A 23,699-nucleotide genomic window follows, 5' to 3' on the forward strand; every position below is an offset into this window, starting at 1 on the left:
TCTCCATTCCTTGTTCTGTCCTTGACCGCAAGTCTTTGCATTTGTCCCCTAATTTACAAGGTGTGTGAGGTACCATTCGTCTTCAGCAGAAACCCTTTTTGCTGAGCACCCCACTTTGTCATGTCCTCTAATGTTGAAAGAGTTCTTTTCTTGGAGGACATGCATCTCTGTAGCCTGCCAAAGTGGTTACAATGTTTCTGTGCTAGTAGGAAAACCAAATACTACAAGTTTTAATACTGCCAGGCAGTGATATTTTGGAATCTAGCCAAGTGACAGTGTATGTCTGTCTACTAAAAAATATAAAATACAATTTAGAATAGGAGCCATCCAAGTTCTATATGTATAACTATTTAATATAAAATATTTAATATTAACCAGTAATATAATTATCTTAAAACCTACTAGGTACTCTTTGCACATTATCTTAAAGTCCCTCTCTTTGTTCTATAATGTTCTATAAACTCTCAGTTTGGGGCAAGTGATGCACTGTATTCTTGGTGCTTTGGGGGGGCAACAGTGGGAGGACTTCTAGTGTCCTGGCCCCATTGCTGGACCTCCTGATGGCACCTGGTATTTCTGGCCACTGTGTGACAGAGTGTTGGACTGGATGGGCCACTGGCATGATCCAACATTGGCTTCTCTTATGTTCTTATGGGAAGGGGCTATGGTCGAGTGGTAGACCATCTGCTCTGTGTGCAGAAGGTCCTGGATTAAGTGGGAGCTTTCAGGTGGGAAGGTCATTGATTAAGTGGGAGCTTTCGGGCAGTGAGGAGCACTAGCGTTGTGATGTAACTTTTGGGTTGAACTTGGAAGTGTCATAATGATGCTCTAGGAATTCACTCACCACAGTGGTTTTCACCATAGAGACATGCAGATTTCTAGAGCATCATGTAATAATTGTTTGGGTGCAAACCAGAAGGGACATCACACTGTCGTCCCTGTAAAGAAAATGGTTCCTTGAAAACTTTGGTCTTTGTAGAATTTTTTGGTTTAGGCTGTGGCCTAGAGAGTGTTCCCAGAGACAGTTCGAGACACAGAGCAAGCTAACCTTGCTAAGTTAGATAAGACACAGCTGTGTTGTGCTGAAGGAGGTGCTTTGCTCCAGTTAACACTGTTGTGTAGTAATGCGTCTTGAACCCAGTATTTAACAAACGCATTCCAAGCAATTGAGGTCTATAGACTTCACTTGTGGGAATGAGGCAGGCCTAATCTGCAGTAAAGTTTCATTTCTTCTCTCTGGTCGAGTCATGCCATAGATCATGTGTCCAACAACAGAGAGTTACATCATCTCTGAGGGTTTTGATTGGCTCAGCAGACCTGGAGCCAATTTGAGACCCTTACCCATGAAAATGGTAGAACATATTTAGAGTCCAGTGGCACCTTTAAGACCAAGAAAGTTGTATTCAAGGTATGAGCTTTTATGTGTACGCACACTTTTTCAAATAAAGGTGCCGCTGGACTCTAAATTTATTCTACTGCTTCAGACGAACATGGCTGACCACCTGGATCTGTCTCCATAAAAGCAGGTTTTCCAGTTAGTTGCTTCTTGCCTTTTGCTTGATGGTGACTGTGCACTATGCAGTTACTGTGCCCCTGTCGGCCATCTTGATGGCTTGCTTGTGAGAGCCCTACAGCTTGCTGGCCTAAACTACCTCTGGAAAAAGAGAGACGCTTTGATGCTGAGACCTTCAGCCTGAGAGGGATTAACATTCGGTAACTTGGAACCTTGTCTTACTGTATTAGCTAGTAACTTAACTTTTAGATTTATCATTTCCCCTCTCAGTCGTTTTTTCTTTTAAACTTTTTTTGCACCTTAATAAAATAATTACTTCTTGTGGTTTTTGGCTTAATTGACCTCAAATCTAATTCCAGTGTTTTGACCCAGTGACCACCTGGTCTGGAAACTCATTCTGCAGGCCTACCCTGCAGGGATGACTTCATTGTTAATTTCCCTGAAAGTCTGGGAGACTTGCCCTTCTGCTCCTGAGCTGTTGGGATAGGCGTAAAAGGGCTGGTGGTAGCCTACCTGACTAGTATGAGGGCACCCCCATGGTAGGGTTTTGTAATTTTGTCTTCTTGCAGCTCTTCCACTCAGAAGACCCTAGCCTGGTCTTGGTTGAGGACTTTTGACAGTTCCTCTCCACCCTGCAAAATCTCAAGCTGGTTGCCTGCTGCCCCTGAGAGCATGGCAACCCAGTCGCTGGTTCAGTCTCGAACATCTCCAGTGAAAACAGTGCGATAGTAGGTGATATGAAAGACCCTGACCTGAAATAACGGAGTGCTGCTACCAGTTTGAGTAAATACTGACCTTGGTAGACTAATGGTCAGATTCAGTATAAGGCAGTTTCATTTATGAGCATGTGCTTATGTGATGGGGAGCAGTTGGTACCTCATCCTCTGTAGAGCAATGGCTATGCTGCTGAACTACCAATCAAGTAGTCCCAGTTTTGAGCCTTGCAATGAACTCTCTAGGTAGCCTTAGGCAACCCACTCTCTCTGAGCCTCAGCGACCTTGCTCCTATCTGCCTTTTGGTGATAATATCTATCTATCTTATAGGATTTTTGTAATGATTTCAAGACAATTTATGTGACGTTTAACATTATAGTATTGGGCTCTTTTTGTAGCAGGAATTCCTTTGCATATTAGGCCACACACCCCTAATGTAGCCAATCCTCCGAGAGCTTCCAGTAGCCCCTGTAAGAAGAGCTCTGTAAGCTCTTGGAGGATTGGCTACATTAGGGGTGTGTGGCCTAATATGCAAAGGAGTTCCTGCTACAAAAAGAGCCCGATAGTGAAAAGGCCTGATGATTCATGATGAAGGACAAGATTACTATTATGAGGTTTGGCATGTTAAAAATGCGTAACAGCGTTCCGCGCGCCTTGGCATTTAGTCATGCCGGCCACATGACCACGGAAACGTCTTCGGACAGCGCTGGCTCTTCGGCTTTGAAACGGAGATGAGCACCGCAACCCTAGAGTCGGATTTGACTGGCTTTCGAGCAAGGGAACCTTTACCTTTATGTTAAAAATGACATTATATATCAAATGTCGTTTTTAACATACCAAGCTCATAATAGTAATCTTGTTCTTCATCATGAACACTTATTATTTAGGGTAACCTACTCAATATTTTATTCATTGTTCATTTTTATCACGTAAGAGAACTTTGTGTTAAATAACTATATTGGGCAGGTGTTTTCAAAGTAACAAACCTAGCAATTAATTTGGAGAACTGATATACCCAAGTCTGTAGAGACCAAGTTGAGTCTTACTCAGTTAAAGGCAAGATACGTGATAAATGCTAGTGGAAATGTCTGTAACCAAGACCGTAGTCCTGCTGCTGGTCAAATTCTGTTGGCTTCAATCATTTTAATATGGAGCAGGAGTCCTACAGTCACGCTTTGGTATAATATAGCTTTTTGTCCTACAGTTTTGATTTTGAGTTAACAGCTTTTTATGGTTTACAAAAAATAAATAAAAAAGAGTGTCTTCTAGGTTTACAAAATTTCATTGTGTTCTGTGTAGGTCCTGCATTCTATAATATCCTCAATTATAGCATATCAACAGAAAGTCCTAAAAAAGCTGCTTTGAGGGAAAAGAAGAAAAATGCATTTGGTTCTTCAGTTCCTCGGCTTCTATATTTAGTGAAGAGGCAAGCTTTTACTACCCCTGGACCTGCTGATTATCAGGTAAATCAGATTTCTGTCTTTAAAAAATAGAGCCCAAATAATCATATCTGTACTGACTTGCAGGCTCCAAGTATCAGGGGCCAGGCAAGGAAGGGTCGTTCTGACCAAGGTCAGGGTTCCAGAAGTCAGGTAGTTGTTCAGTCCAAGGTGAGGTTCCAAGATTAGGCACTGCAGAGTCGGTGGCTTAGCATCTATCATACACATTGCGCCCACACCTAACAGCCTCTCTCTCGGCTGGTTTTATAGCCCCCCACCTAAGGGTCAGGCTTGCAGCTAGCTGCTCAGAAGCAATCCTGCAACTACTCATCTTTGTTTTCAGAAGCAGCTGGCATCAGGCCAAGAGACGTGCACTTTGCTGTCCTGTCTGTAGCTCTTTTCTCAGCCTTTGTCTGCAGCGCTCTAAGAAAGATACTGATGGGCTGGGAACAGTCAACTGAGGGTCGCCTGCTGAATCAGGGGCTCTGCTCCAGCTGTTGGCTGTGAATCCTGACAAGCCTGCTGTAGCTCATCTCTCCTGCTGGCTACCTTCTCCTGTTGACTCCAGGCTGGCTACACGGGGCTCCCAAAAGGCAGGCCCAAGGCAGCCAGGATTTTTTTTAATTCAGGGGGCCTTTAAATAAGTGGGGGGGCACCCCGCACACACTCCCTAGGGAGCGCCACAAATAAAATTGGAAATTGGAAGTCGGGGGGGGGGGGGCGGGGTGGGAAGGGGTGAATTGCAGAGTCATGGATTTCAACTTCTTGCTTCCACAGTATGCTTAAGGTTCATACTTACAGTCAGCTGCTCAGGAGCAATCCTGCAACTACTCAAGCAACTGACATTGGGCCAGGAGGCGTGCACTTTGTCATCTCTTCTGTAGTTCTGTTTATAGCCTCAGTCTGTGCTCTAAGGGTGTGGGTGATACTGGAGGGCTGGAAACAATCAGCTGAGTTTCACCTGCTGAACCAAGGCTGGAGGGTGTCAGTGGCTCTGCACCAGCTGTTGGCTGTGAATTGTGACAAGCCTACAGCTCATTTTCCTTCTTGTCAGCTTCTGTTGACTCATGGTTTGCTAGACGGGGCTCCTCTTCTCCCAAGGAGTCCGCTTCTCCTGAGGAGTCCTTGCTATCACTGAGCCATGGCTGACTCATGACAATATCTATAGTAATTCTGCACTGACCTGGGTGGCCAAGGCAAGCCTGGTCTCATCAGATCTTGGAAGCTACGCAGGGTCAGCTCTGGTTAGTACTTGGATGGGAGATCACCAAGGAAGCCCAGGGTTGCTTCACAGAGGCAAGCAATTTCAAACTACTGCTGTTTGTCTCTTGCGTTGAAACCCCTGTGGGGTTGCCATAAGTCAGCTACAACCTGATGACACTTTCCGCCAGAGTGACTTTAAACTCAAATGGGTTGAAGAACCAAATTCTCTGCCTAGCAAATGCTTGAAGGCTGCATCCACAGGTTTTCACTCCAAGTGTTTCCGAATGGTACTTACTTCTGTATTTGGAATATATGGTTATTAGTGATTATTACATATGGCACTAAATGGAACCTCTAAGTTCAAAGGCAGCATGCATCAGAATACATGAGCTGAACAATGCAGGAGGGCTGTTATGTTCAGGCTCTGCTTGTGTGTTTCCTTGAAGACTGTGACTTGTCTCTATTGGAATGGCAGCCTAGGTAAATTGATTGCTGCATCCCCTGCAAAGAAGCCTTACAGCTTCCAGTACAAGCAAATGAGAGAGCTTTCCCCCCTGACTTCTGCTAATCCATTTGGAACTTAAGAGTTGTAACTGTGTCACACTACACAATTTGTGGGAAGTCTGTAATTGCTAGAAAATAGCGTCTTGACAAACAAGATTTGTTAAAAATAATGGATTGTGATCCTGCGTCCTGAGTGATGTGGCAAGGGTGGGAGGAATTAGCCCTCTCTGATTGAGCTATATCTCTGATTAAAAGCTGCCCCTCCCCACAGCTATTGTCACTGGTATGGTAGGGGGAGAAGACAGCTACTGTCCAACCCAGCTGTTTTTAATCCTTTTTCTTCCAGCTCCGTCTTCTCTGTCACACTATTTTCAGGTGGAATCTTGAATTCCAAATAAACATTCATTGAACTTAGTTCTGAGTAAACCTTCATAAGATTGCCAGTATTGACAAAGGGCTTGCATTCTTTGATCAACCCTGTGGGGAGGAACATGAAGGAGCCAAGCTTGATCAACTAATGGAGAAGGAGGAAGGAGGAGAAGGATTCATATCTATATATAAGCCAGTGCTCTAGTTGACCCCCAAAATGGAAACTAGTACAACGGCATACGAAGATGTCATAATTGAACAAGAAAGTACTCCTTAAATCAGAAAGGCAGGACTATATGGCTGACAGGATTCATTAATTTTTAAATGCAGAGAAAATAAGTATCTTTAATTATTAGGAAATAACTAACTTTTCAGCACTCATAGCTTTACAATCAAGCTGGAAAAACAGCCTCTCCTTCATGCGGCATCAATTAATTAATAGAGAATCTTTTTCTTTCTCAAGTCCCATATTATCAAACGTATTACCTATAACTACCTAAGACCCCCATTAACATTCCCTGACAGCTTAATTTAACAGAATTATAGTCATGTGGGGAGGAACAGAATACATATTACCAAATATGTTGGTTGTAGGAACAATTTTCTTTAGCATTTCTCAAATGCAAATAATTTTTTTCCCTTAGGTCTTAATCAAGCTGAGTAGCTAACATATATTATCATTAGAAGTTATTATAGATAAATTTAGAGATGGGTCTCATGATGGAAGGAGGTGGGGCATGCTATTAAGATTCCTTGAAAGGGTGAAGTATGCTAGAATTTATGCAGTTTTTTTAAAAATAAAGAACTCTTAAAAGTCACTAATGCCAAACAAAATTACTTAATTTTTCAACACAATGCATAACTGTGGGTGTCTGGCATTTCCTGATATTTATTTGTTTAAAAATAATGTAACAGAAATAGAGGGAGTAGTGGAGAGGGGTGCCAAGGAAGGGAAGGCAATCCACTTAGCCCTGTAGGGGAAGGGGGTTGTAAGCATTTTGGTCTTTAATTTTTTTTGCATCCCAAGCTGAATAATTCTAGTGGCACCAGTGCATGTGCAGGTGGTTTCACATTAAAGTCCTAGTAGAGGCAGGTGTACAGTGGGACCTCACTTTAGCAGGTGCTAGTTGAGAGACATTAATTGTACAGTGAGCATGCAATAAGGTCGAATTATTGACTGTTGTGTAAACAGATCTAATTTTAAACAAATAATATGCACAAGGGTTTAGATATTTGAAGAAAAGTAACTCCTGTGTCGTTGATTTTTCAGTTTGAAGAGACCTCGAAAGCATCACACAAAAAAGCAAAGCAGTTGTCTGTTTTTGTGTCAGCAACGGAGAGAATTCCAGTAATTTGTACGGTAAGCCAACTCCAGATTTGGCAGTTCTTCCTTTAAGTAGCATCAAGTCTCTGTTCTGTTCAAAACATGGAATAACAACTAAAATTACATATCCATATTCTGTCAACTCTAATTGAAAAAAATCAGGCTAGTGGAGGATCCCGCATGCCCCTTTCTGTGTAATGTTTTAAATGTACCATTTAACAGAGAATAATTTAATGTTCTATCCATAGTGAAAGTTAGAAATCCTTTCTATGTGGAGTAAGTGGTTGTGAACTCCAATGACATTACCAGTACTTAAATTATCCTCACCCACCCCCACCAATATATCTTCAGCAAAGAACTGTGTTGTTAATTAGATAAGCATCTGCCTTCCCTATGGTGTATTGCTGAGAGACAGGTGTTTAATTGAGGCTATTTAAGAGAGGCGTTAATTACACTTTGCATCTTAGTCCTGGTGCAAACTTGGGTTGGAAGACAATAGTTTCTCTCTTGTACAAGGAATCCAATTTAGAGGGGTAAGCTGTTGATATTTCACACTGAATCTGTGAGGGCAAATGTCAAATGACTGAAGATCAAAAGGCAGTTCACTAACCTGAGCTTTATTCATGACTCTGTTGGACTTGCAGAAGTAGATATATGGAACTGATTATTTTGAATTTAGTGAACCAATCAGTTTTACTAGTGTCTACGTTTTGTTAATAAAATAAACCTTTAAAGCACAAGAAGTCATCTGCTTTTAGCTATGTCATGTCTTAGCTTTATCTTCTTAATTTTTGGGTGGGCAGTGGTGGGGTTATCACTGCTACTATAGGCACCAAATTGAAACTCCATCTAAAAAATGGAATATGCAAGAATCCTAGCCCAAATACAGTCCAGAAAACGTGAATGAATAATTGAATCATAGAATTGGAAGGGACCTCCAGAGTCATCTAGTCCAACCCCCTGCACAGTGCAGGAGATTCACAACTACCTTCCCTCCAGCCTGAGTGACCCCTGCTCCATGCCCAGAAGATGACAAAAAACCTTCCAGGATCCCTGGCCAAATTGGCCTGGAGAAAATTGCTTCCTGACTCCAAAGCGGTGACCGGCATTTCCCTGCGCATGGAAGAAAGGGCAATGAGAAGTAAGCACTTATGCAACCCTCCCTGTCCTCCCACTAATGCCCAAGTTCACAGAATGAAGCAGCTATCCTCTAAAACAATATGGCATCTGTAGTGTAGGAAAGATTGAAGGTCAAAGAAGACGGGGACGGCAAAGGATGAGATGGTTAGACCGTGTCATAGATGCAACGAACATGAAATTGAGCAAACTTCAGAGGACAGCGGAAGACAGGAGGGCCTGGCGTGATCTTGTCCATGGGGTCGCGAAGAGTCGAATTCGACTGTGCGACTGAACAACAAAGCGCCTTCTCTGCATGCTTACATTCTAGTTGGGGGTTGGATGATTGTCCACAGAAGTAATCGTCTCTGCCAACCAAGTCAATGCTAGGTAGAGACACAAGGGAATAAGAAGTGTACAGCATGTAGCGGGTCCCTAGAAGCCTTGGGCAAGCAGCAGAAGGCTCATGGAAATATTGGTTAAGAACTTGGGTGTTGTGAAGTTAGAAATCAGCTCTTGCCTTCTCATCGATTTCTGTCAGAGGGTCAGTTGGAAGATCCAGCAGAAGAAGCTAAAGGGGCCACACATAGCCAAACAGGACTATAAAACCATCAAACAGTTTAAAATTTCTTAATAATAAGCCATAAAACAACATAAAACAGAGGCCTATTACTGTGTTCAGAAAGAGTTCTCAGTCTAGAACTAAGCCATGCAAAAGCTAAAACACAATGGATACCCTTAGTTAAAAGTTTAAAAGAAATGTTTTGCCCTGGGGCCTAAAGGAGAGCAGGTTAGGTACCATGCGATCCTCAGTGGGGACAGCATTGAGAACGGGGTGCCATTACTGATAAAGTCCTGTCTCTGGTTGCCACCAGCCTGCTCTCTGCAGGTGGAGGCATAGAGAACAGAGTTTGTAAGGGGAGTAACTGGCAGTCTGGACAATACAGGGAGATGGTTCTTCCACATTCACCAGCTCTAACATGTTTAGGACTTTGAAGGTTGGAACCAGCACCTTGAATTGTACTTGGAAATAGATGTACAGCCAGTTATCTATGGAGCAGCAGTTTCCACACTACACTACTACTTGTGATTCCTGTATCTTGACTAGAATATTAAGACAAGAGACTTCCATGTTTTACAGCTTCCTATGGAAGAAGATATGTTTGCTGACTGTAGCATTTTTGCAACTAATATTCGTAACAGACGGCCCATTAGTCTTTACTTAGTATATAATGATGACCAGATGCTCAGAAATTTAGGCTTCTGGTTCTTTGAAATGAATGACTGTTAACTATGCCAGTAACAAAAGCATTATTATAAATGAATCCAAGATTGTACACAATAGTGATATTTAGTAGGAAATATATGTATGTAAATTATGTACTGTAGTAGAAAACAGCGTAATTATTGACACATCATTAACAATACTATTTCCGTGTTCATATGTTTCAGTTTTTGTTTCGTGGTGTAAATGTACAAATGAAAATCTTTATCTGTAAATGAAAACTGTAGGTGATATTCATGGAAGCAAGGCAGCTCATTTATTTTAGATCTATCTGAATAAAAGTGTAATTGATCTTGAAATGATAACAAACTACTTTGGTTTTTATCTTTTGTACCCAAGATTAATATTTTTCTCTCACCTAAAATCCCCACCCCCCCAGCTAGTCATTTGTGTCTTCGTGGTCTGAGATCATCTTTATTTGTGCCTGGAGTGGCTTGATTGGCACCTTATCCATGGCTGCTGTCATGTCATTCAAGCCCACGACTGCAAAACCTTAAGGCTCATCATATGGTCCCCCACCCCGAAGAGGCCCCCAACTGAATCACCCTGACTGCAAAACCCATAGGCACCCAGTATGAGGACCCCCCCCCAATCGCTGATATCCCAGGGTGCTTGGCAATTGAACACCCCCTCAATCCGTGCTTTCCCCACCTTCCCAGTTAGGGTCTAATCAGCTTTACCAGGCCTACTTAAACCATACCCCCTCTGACCACATGAAGTAGGTGAAAAAAGGCCCCCTCTTTGCCAATCTGAGTGAGGCCTAAAAAAAATTCCTGTTCAGCCCTAAAAATGGCGACCAGCTAATCCCACATGGTCCAAAAAGAGGGTGGGCAGGTGGGGAGCTTGTGCTGGGCTGATCTGCGTTCGGAGGGCGACTGCCACCAAACTTGGCCGGCAAGCTCGCCCACGATTGGCCAGTGCTCCCACACTGAGCCATGATTGATTCTCCCACCCCTTGTGCTTCATCCAAGAAGGGGGGGGCAGGCAAAAGCCGGTGTCAGCTCTATGGGCTGGCAATGGTGAAGCGTGGATTAGGTTTATATAATAGAAGCAGTACTTCTCTGAAGAGTGTGTGTTTTGCAAATGTGTTGTGTTGATGCTTTCATGGAATGTCATGTCAGCAATCAAATAAATGGTGGCAAAATACTATCATAGGTACATATGAAAGGGGTGTGATGCAACTAGTGATAGTTGATTGGTTTGGTTGTCTTTTGGGCCCCACATTTTCCTTTTGTTGCCTATTTTGTTCTGGATCTCTGGTACTTCCTACCTGTTTCTGAGTCCAATGAAATGGCTACTTGCTTGTGGCTAACAGCTTTTGCAAGTGATATCATCCAGTGGTTTTGTTGGTTAATGTATGTGTAGGAAGGTGGAGAGCATTCAGAAGTAATAGTGAATGGCCAGAAACAGATGACTCCTTCTCACCTGTACTTTTTGGTTCTCTAAGGAAACGACGGCTTAGATGGTTAGAGAGATAGTGGCGGCGCACCTGCGACGAAGCAACAAGAGCATCTTATAGGATGTTTATTAGATCCTATGAGGTGGCAATCAAAGCCGTGAAGAGACAATTCTACGCGGCTATGGTTGCGTCTGCTAGCTCACGCCCAGCACGATTATTTAGGACTATTTGGTTGTTAACAGAGCTGCCGCAGGGCAGACCAAATGCTAGGGAATTGGGTATTGGCTGTGAGGCTTTTGCGAGCTATTTTGCAGATAAAGTCCTACTGCTTCGCCGTGATCTCCCTGCCACAGTTGAGATAGTGAGCGAACTCAAGGCTCCATGCATGTCTTCTGGTTTTATTCACTCTTGACAAAACCATCTCTGGACCCAGCTGAATTGGCCAACTATTGGCTGGTCTCCAATTTGCCCTATTTGGGCAAATTACTTGAGAGAGCGGTGGCAATTCAGTTGCAGAGCTTTATGGATGACACTTCCATGCTAGACCCATTTCAGCACGGCTTCCGGCCGGTTCATGGGATGGAGACGGCACTGGTCGCACTCACGGATGACCTCCAAAGGCATCTGAATTGAGGCGGTACGGCGGTGCTGTTGCTATTAGATCTGTTGGTGGTGTTTGACATTGTCGACCATCAGCTACTGCCGACACTGGGATTCAGGGGCTTGCCTTGCAATGGCTTGTCTCCTTTCTCCAAGGTCGGGGACGGACAGTGGTGTTAGGGGAGCTGACATCTCAGAGGTACCCGCTGGCCTGCGGGGTTCCTCAAGGGGCGGTATATGCACCCCCTCGCCCAGATTGCCTGGAGGCATAGACTAGGGTGCCATTAATACGCAGATGACACCCAGCTATATCTGCCGTTGGGCGGCCAGTCCGACTCTACCCCAGATGACCTGGAGCGGGCGCTTTGTGACGTGGTGGGCTGGCTTAGACTGAGTTGATTGAAATTGAATCCAACGAAGATGGAGGTCCTGTGCCTGAGTCGGAGTGGACCGGGGGTAGGGATCTCACTCCCGACCTTTGACGGGGCGCCATTGGTGCCAGCGCCAAGGGTTAGGAGTTTGGGAGTGCTCCTGGATGCTGCCTTAACAATGGAGGCCCAGGTAGCGGCCACTGCCAAGGCAGTCTTTTACCATCTGTGGCTGATCAGGCAGTTGGTTCCCTTCCTCGAACGTGATGACCTGGCAACAGTGACTCATGCTATGGTCACCTCGAGATTAGACTACTGCAACGCTCTCTACATGGGGCTGCCCTTGTCTCAGATCCGGAAGCAGCAGCTAGTGCAAAATGCGGCGGCCAGGCTGCTGATGGGTCGCTCTATACGAGACCACATCCAACCTGTGCTGAAGGCACTGCACTGGCTGCCAATAGCTTACCGGATCCATTTCAAGGTGCTGGTTTTGACCTTTAAAGCCCTATATGGTCAGGGGCCTGCCTACTTGAGGGACTGTCTTTCCCCACATGTGCCCCAGAGAGCACTGAGGTCAGGATCACAGAATCGTCTGACTCTTCCTGGCCCAAGAAATGCCAAGTTGGCTGCTAGGGCCTTTTCAGTGGTGGCTCCACACTGGTGGAATGAGCTCCCGGATAACATCAGGGGCCTGTGGGACCTTTTACAGTTCCGCAGGGCCTGCAAAACGGAGTACTTCCACCAGGCCTTTGATTAGGAGCCGCCACTGATGAATGGGCCACTGGCAAAAGCACCACTGACGAATGTGCTGCCAAAATACATCTCGGCCTGCGTGAAACATTGGCTGGTTATTGCTGCTGTTTGTATATTGCACGCCACCATCATCATCATTATCATTAGTACTGTTTAGTTGCTTAGGCAGTTGTATTTATTCTCCATTGTATTTTAATGTATTTATTGTCTTAGTGTTTTTAATGTTAGTTTTAATGTCTTAGTGTTTTTAATGGCCTTGAGCCAGTTCTGTAGCAAGGCGGGAGACAAATTGAAATAATAAATAAATAAATAAATGTTACGATGCTCTGCTTTTTTTTTTTTAGTGGTAATGCTGTTTTAGCTTGGAATCCATTCTTGCAAAGGTGTGTTAGTTGTGGATTATGTTTGCATGCCCAAAGTCACACAAATCGATCATATTGCAAGAAGACAATGCATGGCCTTCTGGAATGAAAATGGCCACAACTTTATTGGTTACAGGAGCTGCAGGATCCCAGCGTAGCATGGACAAATCACATCCAGGCATCTGCCGACCTGCCTTGCCAGCCAATGCAAGCCACCCGCTCCACCCCCAGCCCGCCTTCTGGGGGGAGGGGATAAACCGGGGGATGGCAGGATGCTGGGATCCACGTGGATGGTGGCCACTGTGTGGAATCCCCCTGGAATCCACTGCCACTTGGGAGTGAGGGTGCCTTGACAGCCCCCAAGCTGGGCCTGCCCCTTAAACCTCACCCCAAAATCCCTTCAGGGGATCCCCCCTAACATTGGAGAAAACTGGGCATGCAGGCCACCTTTCCCTGAAATGGTTCTAGCCCCATCTGGATCTGATACCACCAACACAGTTGTGACAAAAGGAACAAACAAGTGTAACAAATAGAAATAGAAATAGAAAGAAGAAGAAGAAGAGGAGAAGGAGGAGGAGGAGGAGGAGATTGGATTTATACCCCACCCTTCACTACCCAAAGGTGTCTCAGAGCAGCTTACAAACTCCTTTCCCTCCCCCTCCCCACAACAGACACCATGTGAGGTAGGTGGGGCTAAGAGAGCTCGACAGAAACTGCTCTTTTTCAAGAACAGCTCTTATCAGAACTACGGCTTGCCCAAGGTCATCCAGCCAGGTGCAAGTGGAGGAGTTGGGAATCAAACCCGGTTCTCCCAGATTAGAGTCTACGCACTTAACCACTACACCAAACTGGCTCTCAATAACCCAATAAACACATGCAACATGCATCAAAATATAGAGAGGTTGGGCAGGCAAAGGCATGAAGCAGAACAGAGCCTGAGTGGCATGGTGAGGCCCTTTAAAACTGGACTGGTCCGCCCCATGGGCTGCATCAGGCCATGTCTGATTAGCCCACCTGTGTGTGGGGGAGAGCTGCGCAACCCCGAAGGCATCTCTGCCTGCTCCCAGCCATGCCACTTGGGCATGACAGCACATGTTGCCTCCCCCTCCATCTCTGTGGGCCTGCAAATGGGGCCCAGACTTACTTTAAATGATTGTTGTTGTTGGAAATTGCTTTGTCAGTATGATTTTCAACATTCTCTTTAAGCCTGCTGAATGACATAGTCAATAGCTTTGGGGTGGGTGTCATCAATACACAGATAACCCTCTGCTCTTCATTTCATTATGCCTCCAGACCAGTCTTTCCTCAACCTGCGTTTTTAGGCTGGAGTTAAGTGGCCCAAGCAGAACAAGCTTAAGCTGAATGCTAATCAGGAAGGCAGGGGCTTGCAGACATCTAGAGCTACTCAGCTGTATCTAGTTAGCTAGCTCTCTCATAGACTTGGCTAATGTGGCCACACTGATCAAAGTTGTTGTAAACTTGGACAACTGTAATGCTCTCTGTGTTGGGCTGTCCTGGAAGATCACCCAGAAATTGCAGCAGTCTCAGGATGTGTCAGTCTGAAGTTACGGGGTTGGCTGTCAGGAACACATTTTGCCAATCTTAAAATAGCTTCCTTGGCTGCCAGTCTGAGTTTCGTTCAAGGTGCTAGTTATGACCTTTAAAGCCTTTCATAGCCTAGGACACATACATCAAAAGAATAATCTCTCCCGATACGTCAGTGTGCATCAGCTACAGTCTTCAGTTAGCTAACTTTTGGTTGTTCCATCATTAAAGGTGCCCCATATATAGAAATTTTATGCTGCTCAAGTTTATATATCTGTGAGCTTGTAGGGTTGAAAGGAAAGGTGCCCCACCTAGTAGTGACGAGGGCCCATTTGGTTGTTCTGTAGTTGCTCCCAATTTATGGAATGGGCTCCCCAGGGAGGAGAAGTCAATTTCTAGGAGGCTCTGTAAGGTTGCTGTTTTCACCAGATCTTTTTTTCTGGAGTGTAAGTTGTAGGCATTGTATTGCATGATGTTGTGTGTTGTTAGGTATTACTAGGTTTTACTAGGTCTCTGTGTGTGTTGGGGGGTGATCTGTGGTTCTACTGTTACTATGTATTGTAAGCTGACGAGGAAAAGCAGGATATAAATGTTTTAAATAAATAAAGAAGCTATATGGGAAAGCAGTAGAATAAACCTAATGGCAGCTAGGTAAGCCTGTGGGGACAGGTGAAAAGTACTTAAGCAGCAATAGAGGAGGAAATGAGGTTGTAAATCTCTGCATACAGCAGCAACAAAGCCACAGCTAAGTTGAAAATAGTTTGGCTTCCCTGCAAGCTACCCTTTCACTTCAGAAATTTTTCTGGGCAAAAATTCAGTGCAGTCTTTTTACTGTATGGAGTTTTTTGCTTGGGGCAGAATGCATAAGCTTGAGGAAGCCTGCAACCGTAACAGGTCTGGGATTTTAGTGGGTTTGCATGCATAAATGCTGTGTTTTTGTTTTATTGTATTTTTTTAGTTTTTATTCTTAAATTAGAACAGTGTATAAAGGACCCTGTTATTCCGTAATGCTTTTATGTGATTAAAAACAAATTATAAACTTATGTAGTGAAAATGGTTCCTATTAAATTTGACTGGAAGCTATCGGATGTAATCTACTATTATTATGCTGCTCTAATGAGAACTGGTGGTAGGTTGCCATTAGACTGTTAATAGTGCACTGTACCACACAGCGATATAGGTATCATTAAATATCGAGTGTTTATCGCCTCTAAATAGTATCAGTTTGTTATGGAGAGAGGTTGCTCTCATGTAGGTCTGTATTTCGCCCATCTTGGGATTTTTGCTTCTGCTGTAACAACCCTAGTGCATATTAATCCAACATGGATTTGTTTCCGTTTTCCTTTTTTTTTTTGTAGATTTCTGGTAGAATTTTCTAATGTTCAGTTAACACACAGAAATTGCATACTTCAGAGAGGGAACTGAATTGTTTATATAAAATATTTGTCTCCTACCTTTTACCCATGGTCCTCAGGGCTACATAACTAGGCTTTTTTTTGAAAATCACTGTAAAATGCAGCAAAGATACAATTGGTGGTAGTGGCAAAATTCATCAACTACTTTAGATGCCACTACCTGGTCAAGTAAACAAAAAATCATGGTGTGAAGGAACAGAGTTGCAAGCCCCTTCTTCTTGCATCCCACAAGCCCCTCCTAGTTGGCTCCTGCAAGGTCAGCCCCCCCCCCCACAGCTGTCCCAAGTTTCTGCTCGGCAACACCACCCCCTCCTCTTGTTCCCTGGGGTGCCAGAAACAAACTGGGCAACCCCTGTTGGCACCAATGATTCAGAATATCTCAGTGTCTTACATCTAGCACTCACTTGCCCATATGTTTTTCTGTTGCCCAAAACATGCAATTGCAAGAGAAAAGTTCCTGAGGAAATGGTTATTAAAATATTCTTTCTTTTTGGAATCTACAAGGTTGAGACTTTTGCTGAGTACTCTGTGGCATAACTGTATAATAGATGTGGCACATTTCTGTTATACTGACTTTTTAAATGTCTAAAGCCTTTTAAAAGTCTAAATTAATTTTTATGGTATATGGCCTATAGGCTTTTAAACCTAATAAACGGAACTATTAAAAATATAAGAAAGTTCAATAAATGAATAAAAAAGAGTACACATGTTCTTTTTTTCAATCTTAATTTTTTAATTTTCTATAACACATAACAAACTTAGACAAAACACCTAGAATAACATAAAACTGGGGGTACATTATGAGTAAGCATAATTTGGAGCCAATTATAGAAGACTTTGAGCTTATACCTTACAATGGAGAGTATTTTTGCAACCGTTTGTACATAAATTAATGCTGTTGTAGTCTTTACTATCTTTTCAACTTGCTTGTATACCTTGTCTTGTCGTGTTAAAAATATAGTTCTCATACCATCTGTAAAATCTTGTCCATATATTTTCAAAAGTCTTTTCAGTGTGGTCCTTCAGAAACAAAGTTAGTTTGTCCATCTCTGCTGCTTCTAATATTTTATTAATAAACTCTTCTTTGCTTGGCATATCCTGACTCCTGTAGTATTTGGCATACAGTATTCTAGCAGAAGTAATTATATACAGCATGAGATAAGAATCTTCTCTTTTAAAATTATCTGGTATATTTCTGGAGTAAAAGGTATACAACATTTCAATATGTTCTGTGATATTTCATGTATCCATACCTAATATTTCTTAGCTCTCTCACATAGCCACCACATATGGTAAAAGGATCCCGTTTTAAGAGTACACATGTTCTGTTCAAGCAATAAGGCTGAGAAAGGGAACAAAGAAATGGTGAAAACCCACAATCCCCTTACTGTATACTCTGACCTTATCCTAAATGATGTTTATTTGGGACAGGCTAGGTTTGCTCAAAGTAGCACTGGTTTAAAGTACATCATTACCTTAGTCCTCATGGTTGGGACTTCTTCCCATTGTTCCTTGATGCATGGACAAGATGGTAAAGGTAAAGGTTCACTTGCTCGAAAGCCAGTCGAATCAGACGTTTCTGTGGTCATGTGGCCGGCATGACTAAACATCAAGGCGCACGGAACGCTGTTACCTTCCCACTGAAGTGGTACCTATTTATCTACTTGCAATTTCTTACTTTCGAACTGCTAGGTTGTCAGGAGCTGGAACTAGAGATGGGAGCTCACTCCATCATGCAGCACACTCGGGTCTCGAATTGCTGATGGAGTCCCTAGGTAAAAGCTTAGTCCATCATGGCTTATGCTTTCCTCATCAGAAGTTGGAAGCAAAGAGTAAGAGAGCTGAGAAAGGGCTCCCCTGGGAAAGTACACCACCTCGAGCCCTGCATCCCCTGAAGAAGGAAGGGAGGGAGACAGAGACTGCCCAACCAGCCCCATGCCACCCATGGCTTGTCCAGGAATCTACTTTGCCATGTGGCAGCTCAGCCAGGCCACATGCCTACTTCCTCATGCTACACAGGGCTTTGGCAGGCTGTGTGTTTCCTTCGCCACGCCATACAGGGCTTAGGCCACCAGCTTGCAGTGGCAGCTCTCACCTGCCTTGCATAGGGGTGAGGGCTGTCCCTTTCTTGGAGCCAGGCTGGCCCTGGCAGGAGGGCAGCCCCCCCCCCAGTTATTGGCCCACCAGGACTTTTCCTATTGGCCTAAATGGCCAATCTGCATCTGATTCTTGAATTAGGGGGTAGTATGATTCACAATAATGATAATAAAAGGTGTTGTCTGACAAGCAAGATACTGGGGATAGTGAGACTGTATCCTTTATGTACAAGAAAACAGCAAATGAAGTTTTGAATTCTGAGGTGTGGAAAAATAGGCAACACAGACGGTCTATCATACAACATCTGCCTGTAGCTCTCTGAGGTTTGAAGCTTATCTTGCCCACCTCTGCTGCTCCGTATCCTTTGACTGGAGATTCTGGGGACTGAACTAGGAGCCTTCTTCTTGCAACATATGTGCTGTGCCACTGAGATATGGTCTTACGCTTTTTTCAGATCCTTTGTATGTACTTGTGCAATGTTGGCCTATGCATAAGAAGTTAGAATTCAGCAAATCATTAGAATGCTAATCAAGCCCTGCATGGTTTGAGGAAATTCTAATTGTAACAGATTGTACTAAAATGGAACAATCCCTGATGCGTTCCTATATGTTTCTTCCTCATTTGCTGGGCTAATGAAGGAATAAGATTTATATACATGTCAGATTAAAAATAAACCTTTTATAGGCTTATTCTGGTTTTTCACATTTCCAAAACATTATGTCCGTCATGCTGTTTTATCAATTTTCACTTAAAAAGCATCGTGCCAGGCCCTGCTGTGTGACGATCCCTTATCCCCTCCAAACTTGCAAGCTTCCACTATTTCACTTCATTACCCATCCTTCGTCTCTGTTGCTTTGAATTAAAATACATTTCTGCCGATCAAAGAAAGCAATTGCATTAAAACTTCATTTAACCAGATCATTTGAGCCCCAGAATTTGGTTAGGAACCAATGAAATTCCATTGTAGGGCAGTTGTAATCCTGTTTCTACTAGCTTGAAAAGATGTAGCAGTCAGACACAAAAGGGCAATTACTGAGCAGAAGGACTTGGGTAGTTACTGCTGACTGAGGTATTTATCTATTGAAAACTTTTGCATGATTTCATATGCAACAATTTAATATTCATTTTATGAAATGAATTACCCTATTAACTTACAATAGCGTAATAGTATTTTATGTTCATCTTGCGCTGTGATGCCATATGGCAGTGGAGAGCCGAAGCTCTCTAAACATTTATGTGTTTCTTTTGTTTTGTTTTCTGATAGTAAATTATCCTTCCAGGAATTTGAAAAGTGCCTCTGTGCTGTGCATTAATCTCAAAGATGCTACCTGTCAAATGAAATAAGTTATTCCAACAAGATTTGCTGCCAGTCCACTATGAGGGGAGGGGGAGTGGCCAGGTAAAACTAGTGGCTGATCAGGGCTTTAAACTTCTTCTAAGTTGTCAGTGGGGCAGTTGGGCATGGTGGAAAATGGTTGGAAAAGCATGTGCATTATGTCTGTGTGTCAGGAATAACCTTTCTAGTCATTACACCTAAGCCTGACTTTTTTTTTTTTTAAAAAAGGTTTTCCTAAAGAGGAGCTACGTGCGAAGCATAAAATATTAGTACTGAGTGAAATGAGAACAATTATATCAAAATGTCTCCAGTTCTGGGATTGTGGCACTTAGAATATTTCCAGTAATCAACAGCTCCCTCAACCTTTCCTCAGTAGTTAATGCAAGTGTTATCAATTAGTGTCTCAGAAGCCTCTTGCTGTCTTTGTATAATGGCAGAAGCACAAAAGAGCCCTGCAAATGATGTGCCATGAAGTCAAGCTAAAAGTTACTCTTACCATCCTAATATTAAGATTCCAGGAATATTAAACTGCCAGTGTCAATTTGATTTATGGAGAGAAGAGAACAGATATCTTGTCACCGAGACTGGAGTTTCAGAATTGTAATGCTTTCTTTTTGCCCCCACCCAACTGCTATTTTAGGCCTTGCATGTTAAAAAACTCCCATGATGTGAGTACTGCCATACCTTTTCTCTTAAGGCTTTGAGCTCCCTGTACATCACTGGCTGATGTCAGAGTGGTCCTGTGTTTCCAAGGTGTTATGGTCTCTCTGTCTGCCATTGGCTTAGTTGCTCATGTGTCACAGAAGCAAAGCTTTGTCTAAGTAGATGTATCTTAACAGGGAGTGGGGAAACACTAATACTATGCCAAATCAAACTGGCTACATATCATGGGCTGTCAAATGACATCTTCTTGGTGTCATTTGGTTGAGCAGTTCCAGACAGGGTGGTCATAAATGGATGACACTTCTTCAAAAAGAGGTGTGTAACATGTCCCACTTTATACTGAGTATCCTGACTTGGGTATGGCGTATTGTCAAATGGTCACCTAGCCCAGCCCAGGCCAAGCACTTTTTGATATAGGGCTGCAACACAAAATTGCAAAACTCTGGTGTGTGACTATTCACACACCAGCGTGATAGTCTGCCACCAGCCCCTTTAACTAACCCAGTAGTTAGAAGCCAAAGGGCTTCTGGCCTTCCTGCATCTAAACCAGAAAGTCTACCCTGTGAGGTAGGCTCACAGAAGGAGTTTCCCACAAAAGACAATTACTCTGGTAGGTGGTCTGCCAGTCTAGGCTCTGGATTTAGACTATGAAAGCAAATAACCACAAAAGTAAATTAAAATATATTCGTATTAAGGTGCAAGAATACTTTAAACAGGAACAAAAGACTGTGAGGATAAAATAACAAAACTAGAGATTTAAGGGCTAACTAAAACTGTAATACAATGGTTCCAAGTTGCGAGATGTTAACCATTCTCAAATTGAAGCTCCAGTGATCCAAAGTGGTTCTGTTCTCAAGTCACCAAAGGCCAGAGCTGAATGGCCCATGCAAGCAAGTATCCAAGATGGCCAACATGAAAAAGAAGATGTCTACATGGCTAGGTCTTGAGTAGCCACCATCAAGCTGATAGTAGACTAGAATCTTATGTCTTTATGGGTAAGAGACCTTTGTGGTTCCAGGCAACCAATAAGAAACCTTAGTGATGACAGCCAAAGTGTTGAACCAATGGCTGAACAGGTGACCTAAGCGGTGGTCCAACCTGAGAGGAAGGAACAAACCCAATTTGCAGTTAGGCTTGGCCCCTTTTCCACAGGTGCAAATCATGAGCTTAATTGAAAGGAATGTGTCTAATTGGAAAGCCAGTACGAGGCTTCACACTCCCTTCTGCAGCTGGCTCTGTTATCTAGGCTGCACAAGGTCACCGCGCTCTTTCCTAGCAAGGCAGTTTTGAACTCTGTTTAACTCACAAGCAGGCCACAGTTGAAGCCTGAACCAAACTTTGAATCAGAACGAAATGTTAAGGGAACCAAAATTCTTTATACATATCACCAGCAGTTCATAAATTCAGAGAGAACTAATTGTCCAGTTATGTTATATGCTCAATAAAAAGGAGAGATGTTGATTTCGCTGGACAGAATGTTAGTTTAGGTTGAAGATTCCTGGGTTCAGTTTCTGCATTGTCTGCAGACTCATTGGCAGATTTTTTCACCTGTGCCCCATAATACAAAAAGGAATAATCTCTAGAGGCTGTTTTAGAGATATAAGATGATAAGGCATTTAAAATTCATTCCTAATGGTTACAGCGTGTGTATGTATCCTTCCTGTTCTCTTCTGTCTTCCTCTATTCTATTCTATTCTATTCTATTCTATTCTATTCTATTCTATTCTATTCTATTCTATTCTGTTTCTGTGCTATTCTATTCTATTCTATTCTATTCTAGATGGAGCTGCTGAAATGGTTTCTGTTTCTGTGCCATTCCTAAATATTGTATCCTATGTTATGCCAGAACTGCTATTACGCTTTTTAAATCTAGTTCAAACTGGAGGTTTTCCAGCACACAAATAACCATACCATTTTTACATGTCATCATACTTTACTGAACTTCTTAGCTTTTTCTTTTCCTCTTAAACGGTATCCTCAGCATATAGAGAAATATCTTGGATGCTGTTGGCTCCAAACAAAACTATATGAGATTTATATATTGTAAATACAACCCCCACCCCCAATAGCTTTCTCTAAGTATATATCCTCAGTGCCTCGGTAGTGCTTTTCCATTATTATTTTAATCTTTTAGGTTAAAAAAATCCAGATGTTGGATGTTGAATTGTCCCAAAAGACCTAATTAATGAATACCCAAGTTGGGACTTGAAGCTTATGTTCTTTTCATTGCATTGAATTATGGCTCATAGCATAAGCAATAAGCTAATAGTACCAGGTATATGTTTTTTGTCACAATTTAGTCATTCTGCTTCCCCCAACGGAAGTAATTGCTGGCTATATGGGAAATAATGACCATATAGTTAAGCATTATTATTGATGGGAGCAGTTCTGAGAATGAGGTGTCCATAGTAAGAATGGTATACGGCAATGGAGATACTTTTTGCATCCACAAAATTGACTGTGCTGTAAATTTGGATTGTATTTCTACAGTTTATAGGATTACGTAATGTATGTGTTAGTTATATAACACAACAGTGTTGTGGTTGTGCATTCTGTCAACTGGCATAAATATTTGACTGGATCAAGAAAAATCCAAATGTTTGTGCAAATTTCACCGCTATGCTGATTTTAGTAAAAATTATTGATCTACTTTTGCCTTTCCATAATAATTGGGCTTGTTTTATGACTGTGCTTCTCATGTATGTCTGGTTTTTGGCATTTCCTTTCACAAGTATTGCTGTTAGTTTCTCTTGTCCTTTAGTACTGGAAACTTAAGATTTACTGTATTGACTGATACCTATGTGGGCACTGAAATCTTTTCTTTGATTTCGGTAATGATAAGTGTGTATAAGTAAAGCCATAGCCTTTGCCTCACTTCTCTGGGTTCATCTGTGCATAGGTGTTTGGTTTTCAGACGTCTTCTATGCTCCTTGGGAGATGGATGATGACCTTCCTTAGGCATGTGAAATATGCAGTCAAGCAGAGACCTCTAGTTATTCATCCTTTGGACAGTCTAGTTTATCCCACTTTTAATATTAATTACTCCTGTGACCACTTCAGTAGACAAGATAGCTATAACAGTACTGTATATTAAGGTTTTGTTTGCCTTGTACCTCTTGGTATCTCTTAATTTTGATTTCTGTGTCCAATTACATACTATTCAGCATTTCCTTACCATGAATAGCTTGCTGATTGCACATGGCCACTGATCACACGACCCATGAACTTTATGCATTCATGTTCATACTTGGTGCAAAGTGTGATTTACATTACACACCTTTGATAGTTTTTGTTGTTGTTGTCATCCGTGTATTTTCAGAAGAAGTCCAGGAGAGGACTATTACCCTGCCCATGGATTGGTCCTGATATAATGTTTGACACATGTCTTATTTCATGGAGACATGGCTCTGCTTCTAAAATCTGAAACCCCTTGTCAAGTTCTCCCACTACATGTTGTGCAGTTACACTTGTCATGGCAATTTATATTTCCATATTACCACTTTACATCTTTGATTGCCACTGCCGTGGCCGTGGGAGAGGGGAAATGTAGGATGCTGTGATATGGGGGTATCTCTCACAGGTGTTTTGTCCTCATTTCCGAAGAAGAAGAAGAAGAAGAAGAAGAAGAAGAAGAAGAAGAAGAAGAAGAAGAAGAAGAAGAAGAAGAAGAAGAGATTGGATTTATACCCCTTTG

At 42.7% G+C, this 23,699-nt stretch overlaps 1 protein-coding gene across 1 annotated transcript in view; it reads left to right on the forward strand.

Annotated features, from left to right (window-relative positions):
* STPG2 (sperm-tail PG-rich repeat containing 2) overlaps nucleotides 1-23,699 on the forward strand; it is a 336,565-nt gene that overhangs the window by 77,725 nt on the left and 235,141 nt on the right. The window contains exons 9-10 of the mRNA XM_015415991.1: nucleotides 3,527-3,690; nucleotides 7,013-7,102. Of these exons, the coding sequence (XP_015271477.1) occupies nucleotides 3,527-3,690; nucleotides 7,013-7,102 (254 nt within the window). The remainder of the gene's footprint in view (nucleotides 1-3,526; nucleotides 3,691-7,012; nucleotides 7,103-23,699) is intronic.

Source organism: Gekko japonicus, unplaced genomic scaffold (genome assembly GCF_001447785.1).
Source record: "Gekko japonicus isolate JY-2015 unplaced genomic scaffold, Gekko_japonicus_V1.1 scaffold68, whole genome shotgun sequence".
NCBI lineage: Eukaryota > Metazoa > Chordata > Lepidosauria > Squamata > Gekkonidae > Gekko > Gekko japonicus.